We start from the raw sequence: 18,434 nt of genomic DNA, 5'->3' as shown, positions 1-18,434 counted from the left end.
TTTCTTTCTTTCACGCTCTTGTGCTCTCTCTCTCTCTCTCTCTCTCAGGACACCGTATCAGTCCACCGTCCTGGCTTCTATGCAGACAGGTTCTTCAAATTTATGAGCAGCACTGTGTTTAAGAAGAGCTCATGTGAGTAGACCTGATCAGACTAGATTACCAGTCAGTCAGACTGACAGTCACACCGCTTCCACTGCTTAATTCACTTATTGTTATGCTTGAAGGTTGCTGTTGGCTATTAACTTGATGTCTTATGAATGTATTTTTTCGCTTGAACTGCAAATACTCTGTTATGTATTTTGTACTGGGAGGTATTAGAAAAGATTGAACACTCAAGCACACACACTTAGTCAAATCAAATCAAACTTTTTTTGTCACATGCGCCGAATACAACAAGTGTAGACCTTAGCGTGAAATGCTTACTTACAAGCCTTTAACCAACAGTGCAGTTCAAGAAGAGTTAAGAAAATATTTACCAAAGAAACTAAAGTAAAAAACACAATAACATAACAACAATGAGGCTATATACAGAGGGTACCGGTACCGAGTCAGTGTGCGGGGGTACAGGTTAGAGGTCATTTGTACATGTAGGTAGGGGTGAAGTGACTATGAATAGATAATAAACAGCGAGTAGCAGCAGTGTACAAAACAAATGTTGGGGGTCAATGTAATAGCCCGGTGGCCATTTTTGATGAATTGTTCAGCAGTACTGTTCCCTTTGGGAATAAGAAGACAAGTGTTCCCTTAGTGATGTTATTCCTCTTGTGTGTGTTCTGCAGCCTTGAAGTCTTCTCCCATTAAGAAGGGCCGTGTGGGCCTGACGGTGACTAAGTACACTGGCCCCGGGGCCGCCTGGTCAGCCAGCCAGCTGCCTTCTGAGAGAGACGACAACATCTACGACCTGAGAGGAGCACGCAGCTTCCCCACGCTGGAGGACGAGGGTAGGGGTTACTAGACCATGCAGACCCCCCCCTCCATCACATACTCCACCTTCTTCACACTGCGCTATCATTTTAACCTAGCTGTTAACGGAGACTGGATGCAGGTGTTTTGACAACCCGTTCTGATTCTCTCTCCCCCTTCTGTCTTTCTCTCAGGGCGACCAGACCTCCTCCCCTGCACCCCTCCGTCATTTGAGGAGGCGACCACAGCCTCCATCGCCACCACGCTCTCCTCCACCACCTCTCTGTCCATCCCAGAGAGGTCTCCCTCGGACGCTGGAGCAGAGCACCCCCGCTACAGGTACCAGAACAACAGCTCTGAGAGAAGGTACCACTATGGACACAATGTCCTATTTCTGGAGCATGTTTTCATGACGCATGTGGAGCATGTCCTTTTCATGAGAATAAAATAAAAAACAAGAAGAAGAAAATAAGTCAAGATGTATATTTAAGCGATAAGGCACGCGGAGGTGTGGTATATGGCCAATATACCACTGCTAAGGGGAGTGCCTGCATACAGCCGTTGGCCGTGGTATATTGGCCATATACCACAAACCCCCAAGTTGCCTTATTGCTATTATAAACTGGTTACCAATGTAATTAGAGCAGTAAAAATAAATGTTTTGTCATACCCGTGGTATACGATCTGATATACCATGGCTTTCAGCCAATCAGCATTCAGGGCTCGAACCACCCAGTTCATAATATAATGGTTATATTCATGACCGAATAACCAACAATAACTAATTGTGTTGAACAGTCAAAGCTATAGAGCCTATTTTATGTACCCCTCCCTGGCTTATAACACCATTAACTTACAGTGGTCTCTCTGTCCGTCTATTTCTCTACAGGAGGCACACCCAGTCTGTCAGCCATGACGGGAGGTAAGAGCACTACTCTGCATGGCCTGTATGAAATGTACAACTTATCCCATTGTATAAAGGACTTGGTAGTTTAGTGTTATTACAGCGCTAGTCATTCTGTCTTTGACCAGTGAGGAAGGCTACTACACTAGGGTGTGTCAGGTATGCCTGTTGGTCTGTGTTTTTATGGATGTGACCACCCTTCCTGTCGCTCAGTTGCATTTCCTGTGTGTGTTTGTGTGTGTGTGTGTGTGTGTGTGTGTGTGTGTGTGTGTGTTAAAGCTGACAGTTTGAACTATATCCTCATAGTCATAGTATCACTTCAAATCCAAAGTGCTGGAGTAAAGAGCCGAAACGATACACGATTTGTCACTGTCCCAATACTTTTGGAGCTGTATGTGCGTGTGTACTTACATTACGCATGTTTGTGTGTAGGACTCAGGAGGAGGTGCATGAGGAGGAGCAGCAGACCATCACGGTGGAGGTGGAGGTGAAGAGACACGACAGCGAGCCCACCATCACGGCCCCACAGCCCTCTCCAGAGACCAGGTACACAGCCTCAGCCTTACTCTACATAGACCAAGATGTATCACACAAAGCCCTGAAAAGCCAGGCTCAACTCTACTGAGCAGCACACCTAGCATCCAACACACTCGCTGAAACCAGGTTAACCTTTCAACGGGCACCATCTTGGTACCTAACATGCTCCAGGTTCATATAAGCGCTCCCTGTAACACATGGCGTTGTGGGTATAAAGTGTCCCAGGTTGCTACCTTTCTGAAGGGTTTGTCAGGTTACAGACCTGTTACGACTGCTCTGACCCCAATAAGAACCGTGCCGCAGTTGCTTCTGCACTTTTCACTAAAAATACACTGAAAATGTCTCACCTGAGACAGGATAACACCTTGGTTAGCCAACACTGCACTCTGGGAAGTGGTGGAGCCATGCTCCCATTATGGTTGATAGGGCGGCGATGATATTAAGTCCCCACATTACTCTAAGTCCCATTTGGTTATTGGAGTAGTTGCGGGCTGTTGCTATAAATCCATTATTATGGGCAGATAAGCGCTGCCTGTGGATGTTCTCAGGAGCAGTCATCTAATTAGGTTAAGAGAGTGGAGTAGGGTGAGAGACAGGGTAAAAGGGTGAGACAGGCAGACAGGAGTGCATTGGGAAAGTCGTGGAACTAGGTCAGAGGGTCTGGGGCTTGGGCTGAGATGCTGAGACAGGGCCAAACATATGGCCTCAGGGGGGCTGGTTGGGGTAGAAGGGCGAAGCGGGCAGGCAGGCCAACGGGGTACTGGGGAATTAGCCATCTGGAGACCCGGCTCCTCAAAGCAGCCTCAGAGACTCCCCTGCTGGGAGAGAGAGAGTGAGGTGAGGGCAAGAGAGAATAAAAGAGAGAGCGAGTGCAAGGTTCATGGCTACATGGCAACATCAAGTCCACCCATTTTAAAGACTTCTTCCCAACCAATCAGGTCTGTCTCTGAGTCCGAGATGCTGTCATTGCTCTTTAGGAACGCCAGGCTCCAGGTTTTTCAGCGTAAGCTCTAAACACACAAGGCTGAGAAAGCAATCTGGGATCAGCTTAAGTCGTTCCTAATAGGCAATGATCTGGGCCTGGACAATAGAGGGATTGTGGTGGCGTGGCACCACGCCATCTGGTACTGTAAGTCTGGGTTAGTGCTGTCATCATAAACCATCCTTCTGATCATACGGGTCAGTCTCAGCTCTGCCTGGCTGGGCTGGTTCTTGTTCATTGGAAGGGCTTAATAGGAAGTGGCCCTGATCATTTGTCTGTACAGCTATTCTATCCTGTGCGTGAGAGAGCGAGAGCAGGTGTGTGTGTTAGAGAACAGGTATGTACAGTATGTCTTATCACATCTGTGGTTGTGTATGAGCAGGTGTGTCTGACCCCCCCCCCCTGTCTCTTCTCTCAGTGAGTTACCAGAATTAGCCTCTGCTGCTGCCTCTCCCCCAGCCTCTGGGGCCCCTGCTGAAGCCTCTGCTGAGACCCCTGGCCCAGGGGCCACTGTCAGTCCCAAGGTTGTGGTTGTGGAGGCTGAGCGGGACCGCCGGGGCAGCACAGTGTCTGGGTCCGGATGCACCAGCCAAGCCTCACAGGATGACGAGGATGACGTGCCAATCACAGACATCTACTTTGTAAGCTGTGCTTTCATTGGCTCAGCACACACACACACACACACACACAGGTCGTATTCCTTAGGGCATGCAGCAGAAAACATTTTGTAACGGAAATCAATGTCCAGGTAGTCCCTGCCTGTTTCAGTCTGTTGTCTTACGTTTGGTGCCTAATGAATACAACCCTGGACACACACACAAGGCACAATTATGATGGACGCTAAATACCCCTAGCCCTACGTCTATAGGCTTACAGCCCACTTACAGCATGGTAAATAGCTAAATACTACAGTATCCTAGCTACTAAATAGATTCTAGGTTTTGTCAGTCAGCAGGCATACTGCACTAAAATGATACAGACAACAGCAGATGGTAAACTAGACACAGATAGCTTACATCTCCATTGGCCATCATTTCCATTTTTGCTTTGTCAAATATTGTTTGTCCATGTGTGTAACTCATCATTGCCACTCGTAATGCAAATGGTCAGTGTGTGTTGTTAGCCTTGGGTCATGGGATGCTATGAATGTGTGAGTCTCTGAGTTGGATGCCTTTCTACAGAAGCTTTGACAGTTGGACCCCAGAGGGAGCAGAGAGGGTGAGTCTGTAGAGGGTTAAGGGTTAACCGTAGAGTTGATGTCCCCGTGGAAATCTAACTAGCATAATAACAAAATCCCCATCAAAATCCATCAGTTTAAGCTAGAGATGTGGGTTTTTTCTGCATTGGATGCGTCTAAATCCACCGCATTTCCCGACATCGCCCTTCCATATCTGCGGTGAAAGGTGACATAGCTAGAGAGGGGTTTGTCAGACCATGAGACATCCCGAAAATCAGTCTTCTCACGAAAACATCTGTAGCGTTTGAACGGTTACTAATATGACCCCTCCATGGAAAGGTGAGTCTCTAGGAGGGCCACAAGACTAGTCTGAAGTTACCTGGGTAACGTTACTAAACTCCCTTTTGATTCTTTTTTTTGACTGTCTGTTTATCCATGTATGAAGCTGTTATTCAATGCGTTTCATGGGCTAAAAGCAACAAGGCCAAATTCAATGTTTCATCAAATTATTTTTTATATATTTTTATACATAGGGGTCCTAAAATTCGGAATCAAATAGCTAAATGATCCTTGGTATGACCATCTTAAAACAATTCCATATGCTAGGTTCTACGACAGATTTCAGAGCCAGAGCCATGCATTAATGGATGAGTCTCTGGTGATAAGGGATGAGAAGGCCGGATAGGGAAGTCTCCTCTGGTATTGCTCTGACTGGTGGACAGTCTCTCCTGCAATCAAAACGCCTCACACTGTGGCCCAGTAGGTCTGTCTGTCTGTTTAGCAGCTCTCTGTTGTCTTTATGACCATTTCATCTGCTCTGCTCTGCTTCTCTCTTCGTGTGCAGTTGCTCAGGTCAGGAGACAGAAAATAGAGACGCGGAGACACACAAAGAGAAGATCTGTAGCAAACAGCAAGGCAACACTCCTAGACAACCACTATATCACCTCTGTCTCTATGCAGTATGCACCTGTGGTCATTTACATTTTAGCCAACAGACACAGATGAGGTCATTTCGTATTTTAATGGAACATTATTTTATTTGTAGAGTGCTTCTAAATGGCTGTAGTCTAGCACGCTATGAGGTTGTACAATACGGCCATGTCGTATGAATATATGAAGCAAATACTAGTAGACAGCATAAACAGAGGATTGTCTTCTGGGTAGCATAAACATTATTTGACTGGTAAATGATTATTTGACTGGTAAAAACAGACATGACTCTTCATCAAAACATTTCATGGGATATTACACCAGTCCTAAGAGACAGAGTGGACATTACTCCGAGAGCCCTTGGAGAGAGGGCTTAAGTGATTGTTCTGGTCAGAGCAGGCATTGGGAAGATTCACACGCCCCACAAGCCCCTGTTGAGTGGCTACAGCCTGAAATATTAATTTATTATCAAGTCACTGGGCTTTGGTCGGTATACTGTATACCGAGGCATTTGGAAATAGCCACAGGATGGTTTTTCAATTACCGTCAATACCATTTGAAACTATTTATTTTAAGTTTTTCAATAAATGTTCATATTTGTAGCTTACTTTAAGTAAATACCTGCAGTCAACTTTTGCAGTACGTTAGGAGATTAAGCAGATCTCATTCTTTATTTCACTTGTCACATTATTTTACAGTATGAAGCTTACCATAGTTCCCCAGAACAGTTGCGCAAGTGTGGTGGAAATATTGTAATCGAAAGGAGAAACTCTTACATTTCTTCAAAACAATCAAACTTTATGGTGATCACTGAGAACACATTTTTACAGGCAAGTCCATCCTCCTGGATGTTCATGACAACCAACAGATGTACAGAATGGGTCACAAGCTTAAGATTAGTATTAAAGATACTTATAATTCACAGCAGACAGTATGTCATTGTGTAGAGACCAGGGTCTGGCCCTGGAGTCATCTCTCCCTGGTACCTTATAGAACAGAAACATTAACTCATGCTCTGAAATGTGGTATCACCCAAAGACATCGGAAATCTCCTGTCAGGCCCATTTTCAGTTCACACAGGCACAATAGAGTTATAACAACCCTCTTCTGTTGCATAAAACAACCATTTGATGCAATGAACGCATTATAACATAATCTTGCAATTTTGCTCTCTCACCAGTCACGTGTTTGTTTGTAAATAACACAACGGGAGAAAGCAGGAGTACGGCTGTTTATTGACAGGGTTTGCGTTTTATATTGAAAGTCAAGTGTTTTTTTTGCTTCAATAGAGTGATCAGGGATGTGTAACTATATACAGTTGAAGTCGGAAGTTTACATACACCTTAGGCAAATACATTTCAACTCTGTTTTCACAATTCCTGACATTTAATCCTAGTAAAAATTCCCTGTCTTAGGCCACTCCAATACCTTGACTTTGTTGTCCTTAAGCCATTTTGACACAACCTTTGAAGTATGCTTGGGGTCATTGTCCATTTGGAAGACCCATTTGCGATCAAGCTTTAACTTCCTCACTGATGTCTTGAGATGTTGCTTCAATATATCCACATAATTTTCCTCCCTCATGACGCCATCTATTTTGTGAAGTGCACCAGTCCCACCTGCAGCAAAGCACCCCCACAACATGATGCTGCCACCCCCGTGCTTCACGGTTGGGATGGTGTTCTTCGGCTTGCAAGCCTCTCCCTTTTTCCTCCAAACATAACGGTGGTCATTATGGCCAAACAATTCTATTTTTGTTTCATCAGACCAGAAGACATTTCTCCAAAAAGTACCATCTTTGTCCCCATGTGCAGCTGCAAACCGTAGTCTGGCTTTTTTTTATGGCGGTTTTGGAGCAGTGGCTTCTTCCTTGCTGTGCGACCTTTCAGGTTATGTCGATATAGGACTCGTTTTACTGTGGATATAAATACTTTTGTATCTGTTTCCTCCAGCATCTTCCCAAGGTCCTTTGCTGTTGTTCTGAAATTGATTTGCACTTTTCGCACCAAAGTACGTTCATCTCTTGGAGACAGAATTCGTCTCCTTCCTGAGCGGTATGACGGCTGCGTGGTCCCATGGTGTTTATACTTGCGTACTATTGTTTGTACAGATGAACGTGGTACCTTCAGGCATTTGGAAATTGCTCCCAAGGATGAACCAGACTTGTGGAAGTCTACCATTTTTTTGGAGGTCTTGGCTGATTTATTTTGATTTTCCCATGATGTCAAGCAAAGAGGCACTGAGTTTGAAGGTAGGCCTTGAAATACATCCACAGGTACACCTCCAATTGACTCAAATGATGTAAATTAGCCTATCAGAAGCTTCTAAAGCCATGACATCATTTTCTGGAATTTTTCAAGCTGTTTGAAGGCACAATCAACTCAGTGTTTGTAAACTTCTCACCCAGTGGGATTGTGATAGTGAAATAATCTGTCTGTAAACAATTGTTGGAAAAATTACTTGTCATGCACAAAGTAGATGTCCTAACTGACTTGCCAATACTATAGTTTGTTAACAAGAAATTTGTGGAGTGGTTGAAAAACGAGTTTTAATGACTCCAACATAAGTGTATGTAAACTTCCTACTTCAACTGTAGTTTTCCTTCACAGAAAATACATTAGTGCAACACATTTGGCAGAGAATAGCTTAATTTTCATCAGATGACAACAGAAGTTCAATGCTATTTGACTTTCAGCCACACAAGTAAATGAGCTTACAATGAAAAAGCAAGGTCTTTAAAAAAAAAAAATGTGTTTATCATAGATAGAATGTAGCCAGCTATATTTCTTAATGTTTTGCTTAGTGAATTGTGTAAGCTTTCTGTTTGAGAAGTCAAAGCCCTTTGGTTGAGTTATCTGTACAGCTGCCACTGCTATCTTTTGATTTCCTTGCATTTTTTCTCCTTTCTGTTCTCGGCCCTTCTGCTCCTTCCCATCTTCTCAGAGCAGAGCAGGCAAGACCTTTGCCCTAGCGACTCCAGACTCCACACAGAGACAGCATTTAGGCCTACACATGCTGCTTCAGAGCCAGTACTGTTCTTCCTTCAGACAAGCATGCGTCAATGTTTTTCATTGGCACAATGTCTCTCGTTCACATTCGCTTTTAAATGTCCAAACTCACAAAAAATGACATTCGGTAGCTTCTACCTATATATGTATAACTTTTTGAGCTGGATTGACTGTCTTTGCAATTAGTTTATTTTGGTTTGCACATGTTAGCATATTTAGCCTCCATGGAGATTCATTATTACTGGTAACAGTAATAAATCAGTTCGGTAGAGTTTGTGCATATATTATGACGTTTTTGTTCGTTTTGGACATCGGTGAGGGCTTTCTCGGCTGTTCACACAAGTCTAAGTTCGGAGTCAAAGTCTACGCCCCTTGTCGGTGATTGGTCAACAGTAGGGAAGTCTTTTGTCATTCTATGAAAGACGACTAGTATTCATGCACATTTTCTCATTGAAAAATACTGCACCAAACATCTTAGTTAGATGTAGAATTGCGCGACTAATATCTCTTCGGCAAAAACGTAAACATTTGACAGATTTCTTGAGATATTTTAGATTCATTCGGACTATTTTGAGATGAGCTGTCTTCTAATACCCATACTAACATACTGTATACTACATACCTAAAGAGTAATTACTCAAGTAAAAGTGAGAGTTACCGAGTAAAAGTCAAAGTATTTGGTTTTAAATAAACTTAAGTATCAAAAGTAAAAGTAAAAATCATTTCAAAAAAGTACATAATTTTATTTAGGAATTTAGTGAAGTAATAGTTGTCAAAAATATAAATAGTAAAGAACAGGCACTACTTAAGTAGTACTTTAGTAGTATTTTACACCACTGCTATTAGTTAATTTTAGTATACTGTAAGCGAAAGGTATCGTTTCAGTTGAGAGTACTAGAGCTTCGCCTGTCTACCGGATGTTGATGCTGTTGCTATGCAACCTCTTGCTAGCTTGTTAGCATAACAAATGACTAACACCTCACTCTGATCATTTTACTCGCCCTAGCAGAGCTGGTTAGGCTGTTTTCATGCTATCCAGAGCGTTGGTGACTGTAACTGTGCTGCTGGCACCAATTTAATGACGCTTTTTTTTGCCAACGTTTACTGACAACGGCCACATTCAACAGGTGTTGAGTTATTCTGTGCGAGAGTGCTCTGAAATCGGAGTAGATAGCCAGAATTAACAATGTCCATTGAAACGCACAACGACTATACCACTTAGCTAAGAATGATGTGAATAATCACGTCAATAAACGTTGGGTAGTTAGTTAAATAGCAAATTAATATACTGCCTGACAATTTCGATGTATTAGTAGCCAACAAACGTTAAGTAACTAGCAAACATACTGGTACATACTGCTGTAATGCTATGCGTTTCGTAAGGATAGCATAGCTAACAAATTGTCAGCCAACATAATGTAACTTATTTGAAAAGTCATTACTTTATAACCTTGCTCAACATTTTTGATAATTAGTTAAAGCAATGAATTTGTATCCACTCTTGTCGGACTTCGGCTGCATATTTTCCTCCATTGTCTTCAAATCTGAAAACTTGTGAAGCCCATTTTCTGAGGAATTGCATTATGGGCCCTAAAGCACGGATATAGTGTCCACTGCATGTATACTTCGTATTTTGGGCATAGTACTATTGGTGCTTTTCCCCCCTAGTTTTTCAAGCGAAGGTGTTTTAAGGGAGTATGTGAGCACACTTGTTCGGCTAGGCGCCAGCCGAACTGAGGCATGCTGACGCCTTCAAGGTGGAGAGAGGAGAGTGAGAGAGTGAAAGAAAGCACCTGACTTATTCATCATCATGGCTGATCATGGCTGATTGACATTTAATTTCGTCACCCTTCACCGTAACACAGTCAAACCAGCAATCATCTCTTCTATCACCTCTATACTTAACCTTTTTAATTTCTCTCCATGTTCCAGCTTTGTCTCATTTGTCTGTCCCTCCATCCTTTTCACCCCTCTCCTCTGCCCTCTCTGGTGTATCCCATCTCTCTGTGGGGATGCTGTCAGCTTGCAGGGAGAACCTGGGTGTTCTCTCCTGTCCTGCGGAGGAGAAAGCTTCAGACCAGCTCTCAGATGCAGTGTAAGTCTGTGGGACATGCTGTTAGCTCTGCTAACTGCTTAGTCAATGCTTCAGTTAGTTGCACCTTTTTATACAAATATCAATGGCTTATAGCTGTGACTGGAGTTGTTGTAGCTTAGTCCCCCAGTCTCCTTACTTTGAGTCTTAGTGCTGTAACTGTACTGATTCCTCAGTTGATCTTCTCAATGTTTTCCAAAGATGTCAGTGAAAATTAGACAAGATCCATTATGGACTGATATTCCTTTTCTCAAGGGATACTTGATTTGTAAGAGGGCATGACACATTATATGCTCTACGTATTGTTCTAGACCTTTCTCATTTCATCATGTCATGTGTTTCCTCTCATAACAAAAGGGTCATGGTCTTTTTTTGTTCTGCCTTCATATCACGTCTTTGTTAATATTATTTATATACCTCCTCCTCCCCTTGGGGTTTGTTCCTCTTCATGTTGAATCAAATCATGGCCGGCTTTATAGAGAGAGAGAGAGGGAAAGAAGGGAGGAGGCGGCTGAGTGACAGGAGGGGGCTCTGGCTTCTCATTTGAGGCCATCTGTCTCTCGTTCACTCCCTATATTCCCACCTCTCTCACTTTCTCTCTCCACCTGAGGGGTCTCCCTGTGGATGGTGTGTTAGCTCTTGCGCTGTGAGTGTGGCGTGTGTGTGTGTGTGTGTGTAAGAGCGTGTGTGAGCGACAAGTGTGACGTCAAACCTCAGTGCCGCTTCCAACTACGTCATCACAGGCAGTGTGTGGCAGCTGCTGCTCTTTCTGAAAGGGAAAGTACCGTACAGGGCCACGGTCACTGCCTCAGAGACTGAGCAGCGCTGAGGCTCTGACAGGGCTAAACACTTAATGCACATAATAAGAAAAAGGGGGGGGGGAGATGCTTTGGGAGAATATGTCCTTTTGGCTGTTGGCAGTGATGGCATGCTCGCTTTCCACCCACCGCTAACCACCCACTCCCACCCTGTTTTCTGGCTGATACATACTGCAGATTCCAAATGTTTCCTGTCCACTTCACCATGGCTTTTTTTAAATAGCATAGTCATAGAAAGCAATTCTTAGTCACATGCATAGGCCTCCCAGCCAGCATTACAAATGAAGAGTTTTGAAAGTGATAGCAGGAAAGAACTAACATTCTTTTGAATGTAATGTGGATGTTCGTACATGTTAGTAGTCTACCTCTAGGCCAGGGGTCTCCAACAGGTAGATTGCAAGCTCACAGCCCACTTATGAGTAGCTCGCCAATCTATCATGTGTTCCATCGCATACTGTCATAAACATAAAGCTCCCGGCTACAATCCAATCAAAGCCACATTGACATTATCCCACCCTTGGTTAGTCACTATTGGCTTAAAAACCCAAACATAACACAATATCTGCCAATTAATTTTCTGTTTGGTGCCAGCGTTTGTCTATCACTCTGAATGCAGTCAGTTAGCAATGCTAATGATAACTGTCTTATGGGTAGACAGAAGACTTTTTAAAAAACTATTAAATGTTAACTGCAAAGTAGTATTACCTGACAGAACTATATCATGATTATTTGTATCAATTTGGTGGTGATTGTTTCACAAACTCTGCCATGACATGTGCTGCAGCAGAAACATCCTAGACCTACAAATGCCTCTCTTGCTAGATGCGCAATTAAAGGTGAATTACTCTCAAAAATCTAAATGTTATATATATATATATATTTTTTTCAGACTGAAAAAATTGTCTCCTGATGTGATTTACAGGCCCAGTGCAGTCAAAATGTAGTTTTGCCTGTGTTTTATATCATATTGTACAACATCTGATTAAACTTGTATCAGTGTTATTTCCTCATAGTTGCTGGTTGAAAATACAATCTACACATGACTTTCCAATCAACAGGTTTGCATGGGCGCAAACATCGGCTTCCTATGGTGACATCACCATGCAGTAAACTGGTTAATAGAGTTCCAAACCTCTCTGCCAATAAGCTTGTTTTTAGTCCCCCCCCCCTCTTGCTTGAGATTAAAAAACAAATGTTAAAAAGCTATTTTTGCCAATTTGAATGGAAATCTATTACATTAAGGTACTTAATTGTTACCCAGAAATTATATAAAAACATCTACATTGGGCCTTTAAGTATTGACATGGACTCAGAACATACATTTTCAATGTTTCTCTATGAATAATTGTAAAACTAATTTTAAAAATCCCAAACCTGGAAGAAATGTACTGAGAAAATATAATTTAGGAAAATACTAAATATAACTTTATGGGTCCCACTTAGTTATTTATTAAGCATTATTTTACCTGGTATATTGACAGAACAAATATATATTGTACACCAAGGACCTGGGAAGAGTTGCAGGGTAGAGTAGAAGAAAATAATATGCCTATTTTTTTTATTTATTTAGCTGTCATGCTAGAAAAGATTTGAGACCCCTGCTCTAGGCTGTATTCCAATAGGATTTCACTGCTAGTATTTCACTTTCAAATTTCTATGGTTAGGCTCATCTATATTCCAAGCTCACACTTTCTGTAATGGCATTTCCTCCTTTTGCATTTCTAATTTTATTTTCCTGCCTGTCTTGTTTTCCTGTCCTGTCTATCTCTCTTGCCTGCCTCTGCTTCTCTCTGTGCTGCATCCAATGGCCCCCTCTTTCTGGCGCCCTCTGCTGTGTCATTTGTGCAGCCCCCTGAGGACAAGACCTGGGTGTACTCCCCTCTGCACTACGGCAGTGAGTCTCAGACCTTGCCGGATGGGGAGGAGAGCGAGACAGTAAGTAGTATGAATTACACCTCCAGTACCAGTGTGTATTGGCTGGCCCAACCGTCATGCCCACTCAGTATGGCCGTGCCAGTTATGACCATTTGGTTCCCCCTCCTTTCACCATGCAACACCCAGCATGCTGTTCAGTTTCTTCACAACCCTGGGTCTGTCTGGCTGCATGTGGTTTGGCAACTTGGTACATGTCTCCTCCGCTAGGGTTGCAAAATTCCAGTAGCTTTCCCAAAAGTCCCAGGTTTTCCCGAAATCCCAATTGGAAGATTCCCGGAATCAGAAGGGAATAAGCAGGAATAAGCGCCTCCCTACCAGGATTTCTGGAGAACCAGGGATTTTTGGGAAAGTAAGCAGAATTTTGCAACCTACCACCTCCTGGCTCATGCATCACCATTGCCAGATCCCAAACCCACACAGCTACAGTTGTCAATGTCATTTGTTTTTTCTGAAACAACTGACCAACATATAATCACTTTGACACATAAAGTACAAAGCAGATGGTCAGATGAATATAGGCAAGTATGGCAATAAATTGATTTGTACAGTTCCTCTATGAAACCCAATAACTGTGTTTTCTTTGTTCTTGAGTCCATATAATATGACAGTATTGCTTTCAGATGATCCTCTTTCATCCACTCTGCACAAATGATCAGAAACGACTGTTATGAGACACCATAATTGATCCCTTGGTACAAACTCCGTTATATTACTGATGACTTCTATTTCACTGGGTATTTTCAGGGTGCCAAATCCCATGGATGTTCTGTAATTGAGATTTTAATTGAGATTTTATTTCACTGGGTATTTTCACGGTGCCAAATCCCATGGATGTTCTGTAATTGAGATTTTAGATAAATTATAAATTAAACTCTTATTACTAAAGCTTTTACGGCTTTGGAAAGTTGAGCAGACATATCCCATTACGGGCTTCTAGTTTCCGGCAAGGGTTGGGTGGAGATGGATAAGCAATCACTCATTTTCTTCTTAAAGAAACATATATGAATCCATTGACAAATGTCATGATTAAAGTCCAGGTCACATTTTTATTTGGATAGTCCCATATAGATGATCTACAGATGGTTATACTATCTGTTGATAAGCAACTGCATGCTACGGTTATTGTTAGCCTAGGTTAAAACAAGGGTAAAGGTTACATTTAGGGTTAGGATAATGGTTAAGGTTAATGTTATGGCTAGGGTTAGTGGATAGTTAGTTGAAATGCTGTTGACAGTAATTGAACAGCTACTGAACATCTACAAACCATCTACTTGAAACTATCCAAATAAAGTGTTACTAAAGGCCATTCTTCTCATCTTGTTGGGAAGATGAAATGACCCTATTACACCCTCTGAGCTTTTTTTTGTGCAGGGTATTTTAACAATCCTAAGCTGCAGTAGTTGTAGAAGCTCAGAGCTGTAGCAGGCTGGCAAACCCCTGGTCAAAGCCCACTGCACTCGTATGTGGCAAGGAAGAAGTGGATTGAACAATCACTCCTCCCCCGTCTCATTATTCTCCATAGAGAAGACACACAGAGAATCGTCACTTCCACGTCCCCCAGGGACAGGAGCTGCCAGAGGAATAAGTGGAATCAGAGCCGTGGGACATGGCATTACAGTGCCTAGTGGAAGTAGATTGTCTCCTGGGGTTTGTCTATGCATAGATGAATACAAATGTAAAAGCAGTCATGGAAAAATGCATTATTTAGTTGTGTTGAGGGGATGTTCATTTGAGAGGAAAATACTACATTTTTCTACCCTCTTATTTTCACTATGTCCTCTGACTTTCCCTTTAAATTATTGATATACCTTCGATCAATAGATGTGCTTTGATAAGAGTTATACCTCAGTTATATCGTGCTGTGGGGGAAGAATAGATTATTTTACACTCGACAGGATTATGTACCAAAGATTTACAACTTCTATTTCTCTCTTTTTTCTCCCCCTCTCCTTCCACCAACCTTAAACACTCCTCCGTAGAGCTGAGAGGATGATTCCGTGGAGAGAGGAGCCATCAGACTGATCCCCGGGCCTCTGATTGGCAGGCAGTGGAAGCATTCCAATCCAGAACTGTATTTTAAACCATGGATACAAAAACAAAACAGACTAAATACTGTGAGGAAACCCCCTCGACATCCCGTAGTCACAGTGGTGATGATAATGTATGATCGATTCCCCTCCTTTCAACCCACCCCAACCCCAAATTGCCATACCAGAAGAAATGCAGGAACTCAAATTGCTAGGCTACACATCTAGCATGCCCCATAAAAACATGGGCATTGAGGCAACTCTGCTAATCCTCTCACATTCCCAAATGTCAATACAGTCAAATGGTCACATGTATTTCATTGATATCATGTTAATTTATATTGTGTTTTTTCTTAGTTTATTATTGTTTTTTAAATCTTTTTTATTTGTGCACTTTTTTCAGACATTTTTTAGTACTGTGAATATATTTAGTTATGTTGTGTGCTTCAAATGTAGCTCTAGCAGCAATATTAACGTTGTTTTGTAGCTCTAGCAGCAATCTTAACGTCGCTATCGAAGTGGTATTTTACCGCTATGTTGAATGGTATTTTACCACTATGTTGAATGGTACTTTACCACTATGTTGAATGGTATTTTACCACTATGTTGAATGGTACTTTACCATTGGAGAGGGAACACTTTATTTCCAATTGATGAAAAATGCTCTATAGAATGTGTTTCAGAAAACATGACTTGGTAAATCTCATAAGCCTAATGTATTATTTTACAGGTTTGTTTATTCGTTGTTATGTATTTATTTTGCCATTTCTATCACAGTATTGCTACAGGCTTCTAGCCTCAAAACCAGATCATTGCAACACTAAATAAGGTTGGGTATTGTCAATAATTTCAAAATCCTACATCATTACAAAGTCTTCCAGAACTGCCCAACTTTCAGAGAAATGCAAACAAATCATTTTCTAAGCATAATGATTCATTGAGCTGTGTTAATGTCATGAAATACCAATATTTCAGCAGTCAAAACTTGACTCTGAATGTTAGCTCTGCTGGAGGGGATTTAGGCTAATGGATTTGATTACTTAAGCCAAAACACTCACCGTATCACGTATGTCCAGAATTAATTAATACTTCTGTTATTTAGTAATAGTTCATCTAAGAGGGATTTCACACTGCTCTTAGACAGCACTTTTATGTATCAACCATGATCAGATGTGAAAGTGAGGTCTTCATCACAATCATCTGGTATAGGATTAGTGTTATAGTATTTATGTGAATTCCATGTTTTAAGGTTTAAGTTGTGTTTCAATATGTTTTTATTCCTTTTCTGTTTCACACTTGGCTGTTAAGTTAGTTGGTGTGTTTGTATGTCTGTGCGGGACGGAAGGCGTCAATGTCAAAACTTGTAAAATACTGATCATTCTATCATAATGTGCAGTGGCCAGTTGTAATCAGTTGCTGTTGTCCATGTCATCAAGAGACCATAGCAGCAGTATGTTGTACAGTACAGGTGTAGTCTTAGTTTTAATTGCCTTATTGAGAAATTAAAACGTATCATATTGATGTTTTTTTCATAGTAGTGCTGTTGTATTTATTATTTTCAAGTCCTTTTTTTCAATACTGTAGTTGTGAGACAGAAAATGTGTATATACAATTATAAATACATATATAAAGATTATAAATATATTTTCCATTTGAATTGGAGAATATTATTTTTATTTGATTACATTTTTTGCTGCTGGCAGGAAATGATTAAGAGCTACACATGATTTACTGTACCATGTTCTTCAAGGTGTTGACATGATGCAGCTCGATTTATGGTTTATAAATCACAGCTGTTTTCTTTTTTTTTTGTATGATATCTGTTACTGAAGAGTTGTCAGTTTTACTGTACCAGTTTAGTGTACATGTTTTCAAATCACAGTGTGCCCTCCTTTACAGAGACATAGCATGGTTTAAAAATGAATATGCATATCAGAAATATGTATTTATGTATATCTGTGTATATTCATCTATTTATACACGAGGATAAATAGATGGCTGTATGTCTGTGTGTGTTTGGACTCTTACGATGAGAATGAATATAAAATAAAGCAGTTCTATGTCTATGATATAGTGTATTTGTCCATGCTTCCAAAGTTGTCTGGTGACTTCCATGTCTATATTGCTGATGTTTGCAAGCAAGGGAATTCCCTCCATGTGTCTCTCTTGTGCTGCTGTTCAGCGCATGCTGTGAAAAACATAATTGTGCAGGTCTTGATTTTTGTGTGGCCTTTTCCCCCCTATTCTGTAAGAAGGGTTACAGAAGATACATTTTAAGAGAAGCGTATTGACTAGCCTAGTATAGAATTCAGTATTTTCAACTGGTGAGAATAGCAACATGATGTTCAAGGCACGCTACCCAAGAATATCTTTCTTTTGAATTATGCCATCTTATCTGAAGCAATACTGGTGAATGAGGAAGGTATAAAGAAAATGTTTCATAACACTACTATGATTGGTCCTCATCAAAACAGAAATGTTTGAGTCTACCAGTCAGTTGTCATCTGAGCTAATTTATTATGGTGGGCGTGGCCCACAAGGAGATCATACTTACTGGACTGTTTACACTTTACAGCTTTTTGAAAAGTAGTACTGCTATAACAATACAATACAACAGAGGGAAAATGTTCAAATGTGTTATGCAATCAATCATGTTTTTTTATTATATCAAATATGAGGTCCTTAGGAAATATTTTGACATTGGTCCATAATTTCCCTGTTCTAACAAAATATCATGCATGCTCTCAAACGCTGTTTGCACTGTTACCTGCCCATATATTGTTACAGCTACGACAGGAAGTGACTTTCGTAGCGGGTTAGGAGAACTTACACAGCAGGTTAAGAGAATTAACATAGCAGGTTGGGAGAATTAGGCTAACGTTATTAAGGGTTAGGGTTTTGGAAAATGCTCTCCTAACATGCTACGAAAATCACTTCCGGGTGTAGCTGTATCAAAGTGGCGTGAAAAGGGTGTCTCTCATTGTGGCTACATGATCTTGGTTTTGATTGTTTTTGTCTTTTTGTTAGTATTTTGCTTGAATGTTTTACATAGAGAAAATATGCCCTGTGAAACAGCCCTCTCATTAAAACATTGAGCTATATCAGAGTGAAGTGACATTA

General features: G+C 41.4%; 1 protein-coding gene across 4 annotated transcripts in view; it reads left to right on the top strand.

Moving 5' to 3' along the window:
• The window catches only part of pip5k1ca (phosphatidylinositol-4-phosphate 5-kinase, type I, gamma a), a 79,581-nt gene extending 62,198 nt beyond the window's left edge, over nt 1-17,383 (top strand). For 2 of the 4 annotated variants that reach the window (XM_024421284.2, XM_024421287.2), the window contains 8 exons: nt 49-133; nt 781-942; nt 1,099-1,270; nt 1,794-1,826; nt 2,241-2,354; nt 3,746-3,968; nt 13,201-13,287; nt 15,267-17,383. In XM_024421284.2, the coding sequence (XP_024277052.1) occupies nt 49-133; nt 781-942; nt 1,099-1,270; nt 1,794-1,826; nt 2,241-2,354; nt 3,746-3,968; nt 13,201-13,287; nt 15,267-15,272 (882 nt within the window). In that variant the 3' untranslated portion in view covers nt 15,273-17,383. The remainder of the gene's footprint in view (nt 1-48; nt 134-780; nt 943-1,098; nt 1,271-1,793; nt 1,827-2,240; nt 2,355-3,745; nt 3,969-13,200; nt 13,288-15,266) is intronic. The other 2 variants (XM_024421285.2, XM_024421286.2) reach the window with 2 other exon arrangements.
• Nucleotides 17,384-18,434: the final 1,051 nt, after the last annotated feature.

This window comes from Oncorhynchus tshawytscha, linkage group LG05, assembly GCF_018296145.1.
Source record: "Oncorhynchus tshawytscha isolate Ot180627B linkage group LG05, Otsh_v2.0, whole genome shotgun sequence".
Lineage (NCBI taxonomy): Eukaryota > Metazoa > Chordata > Actinopteri > Salmoniformes > Salmonidae > Oncorhynchus > Oncorhynchus tshawytscha.
Note: the sequence above shows the minus strand (reverse complement) of the source record. Positions and strands in the feature narration are given on the sequence as shown.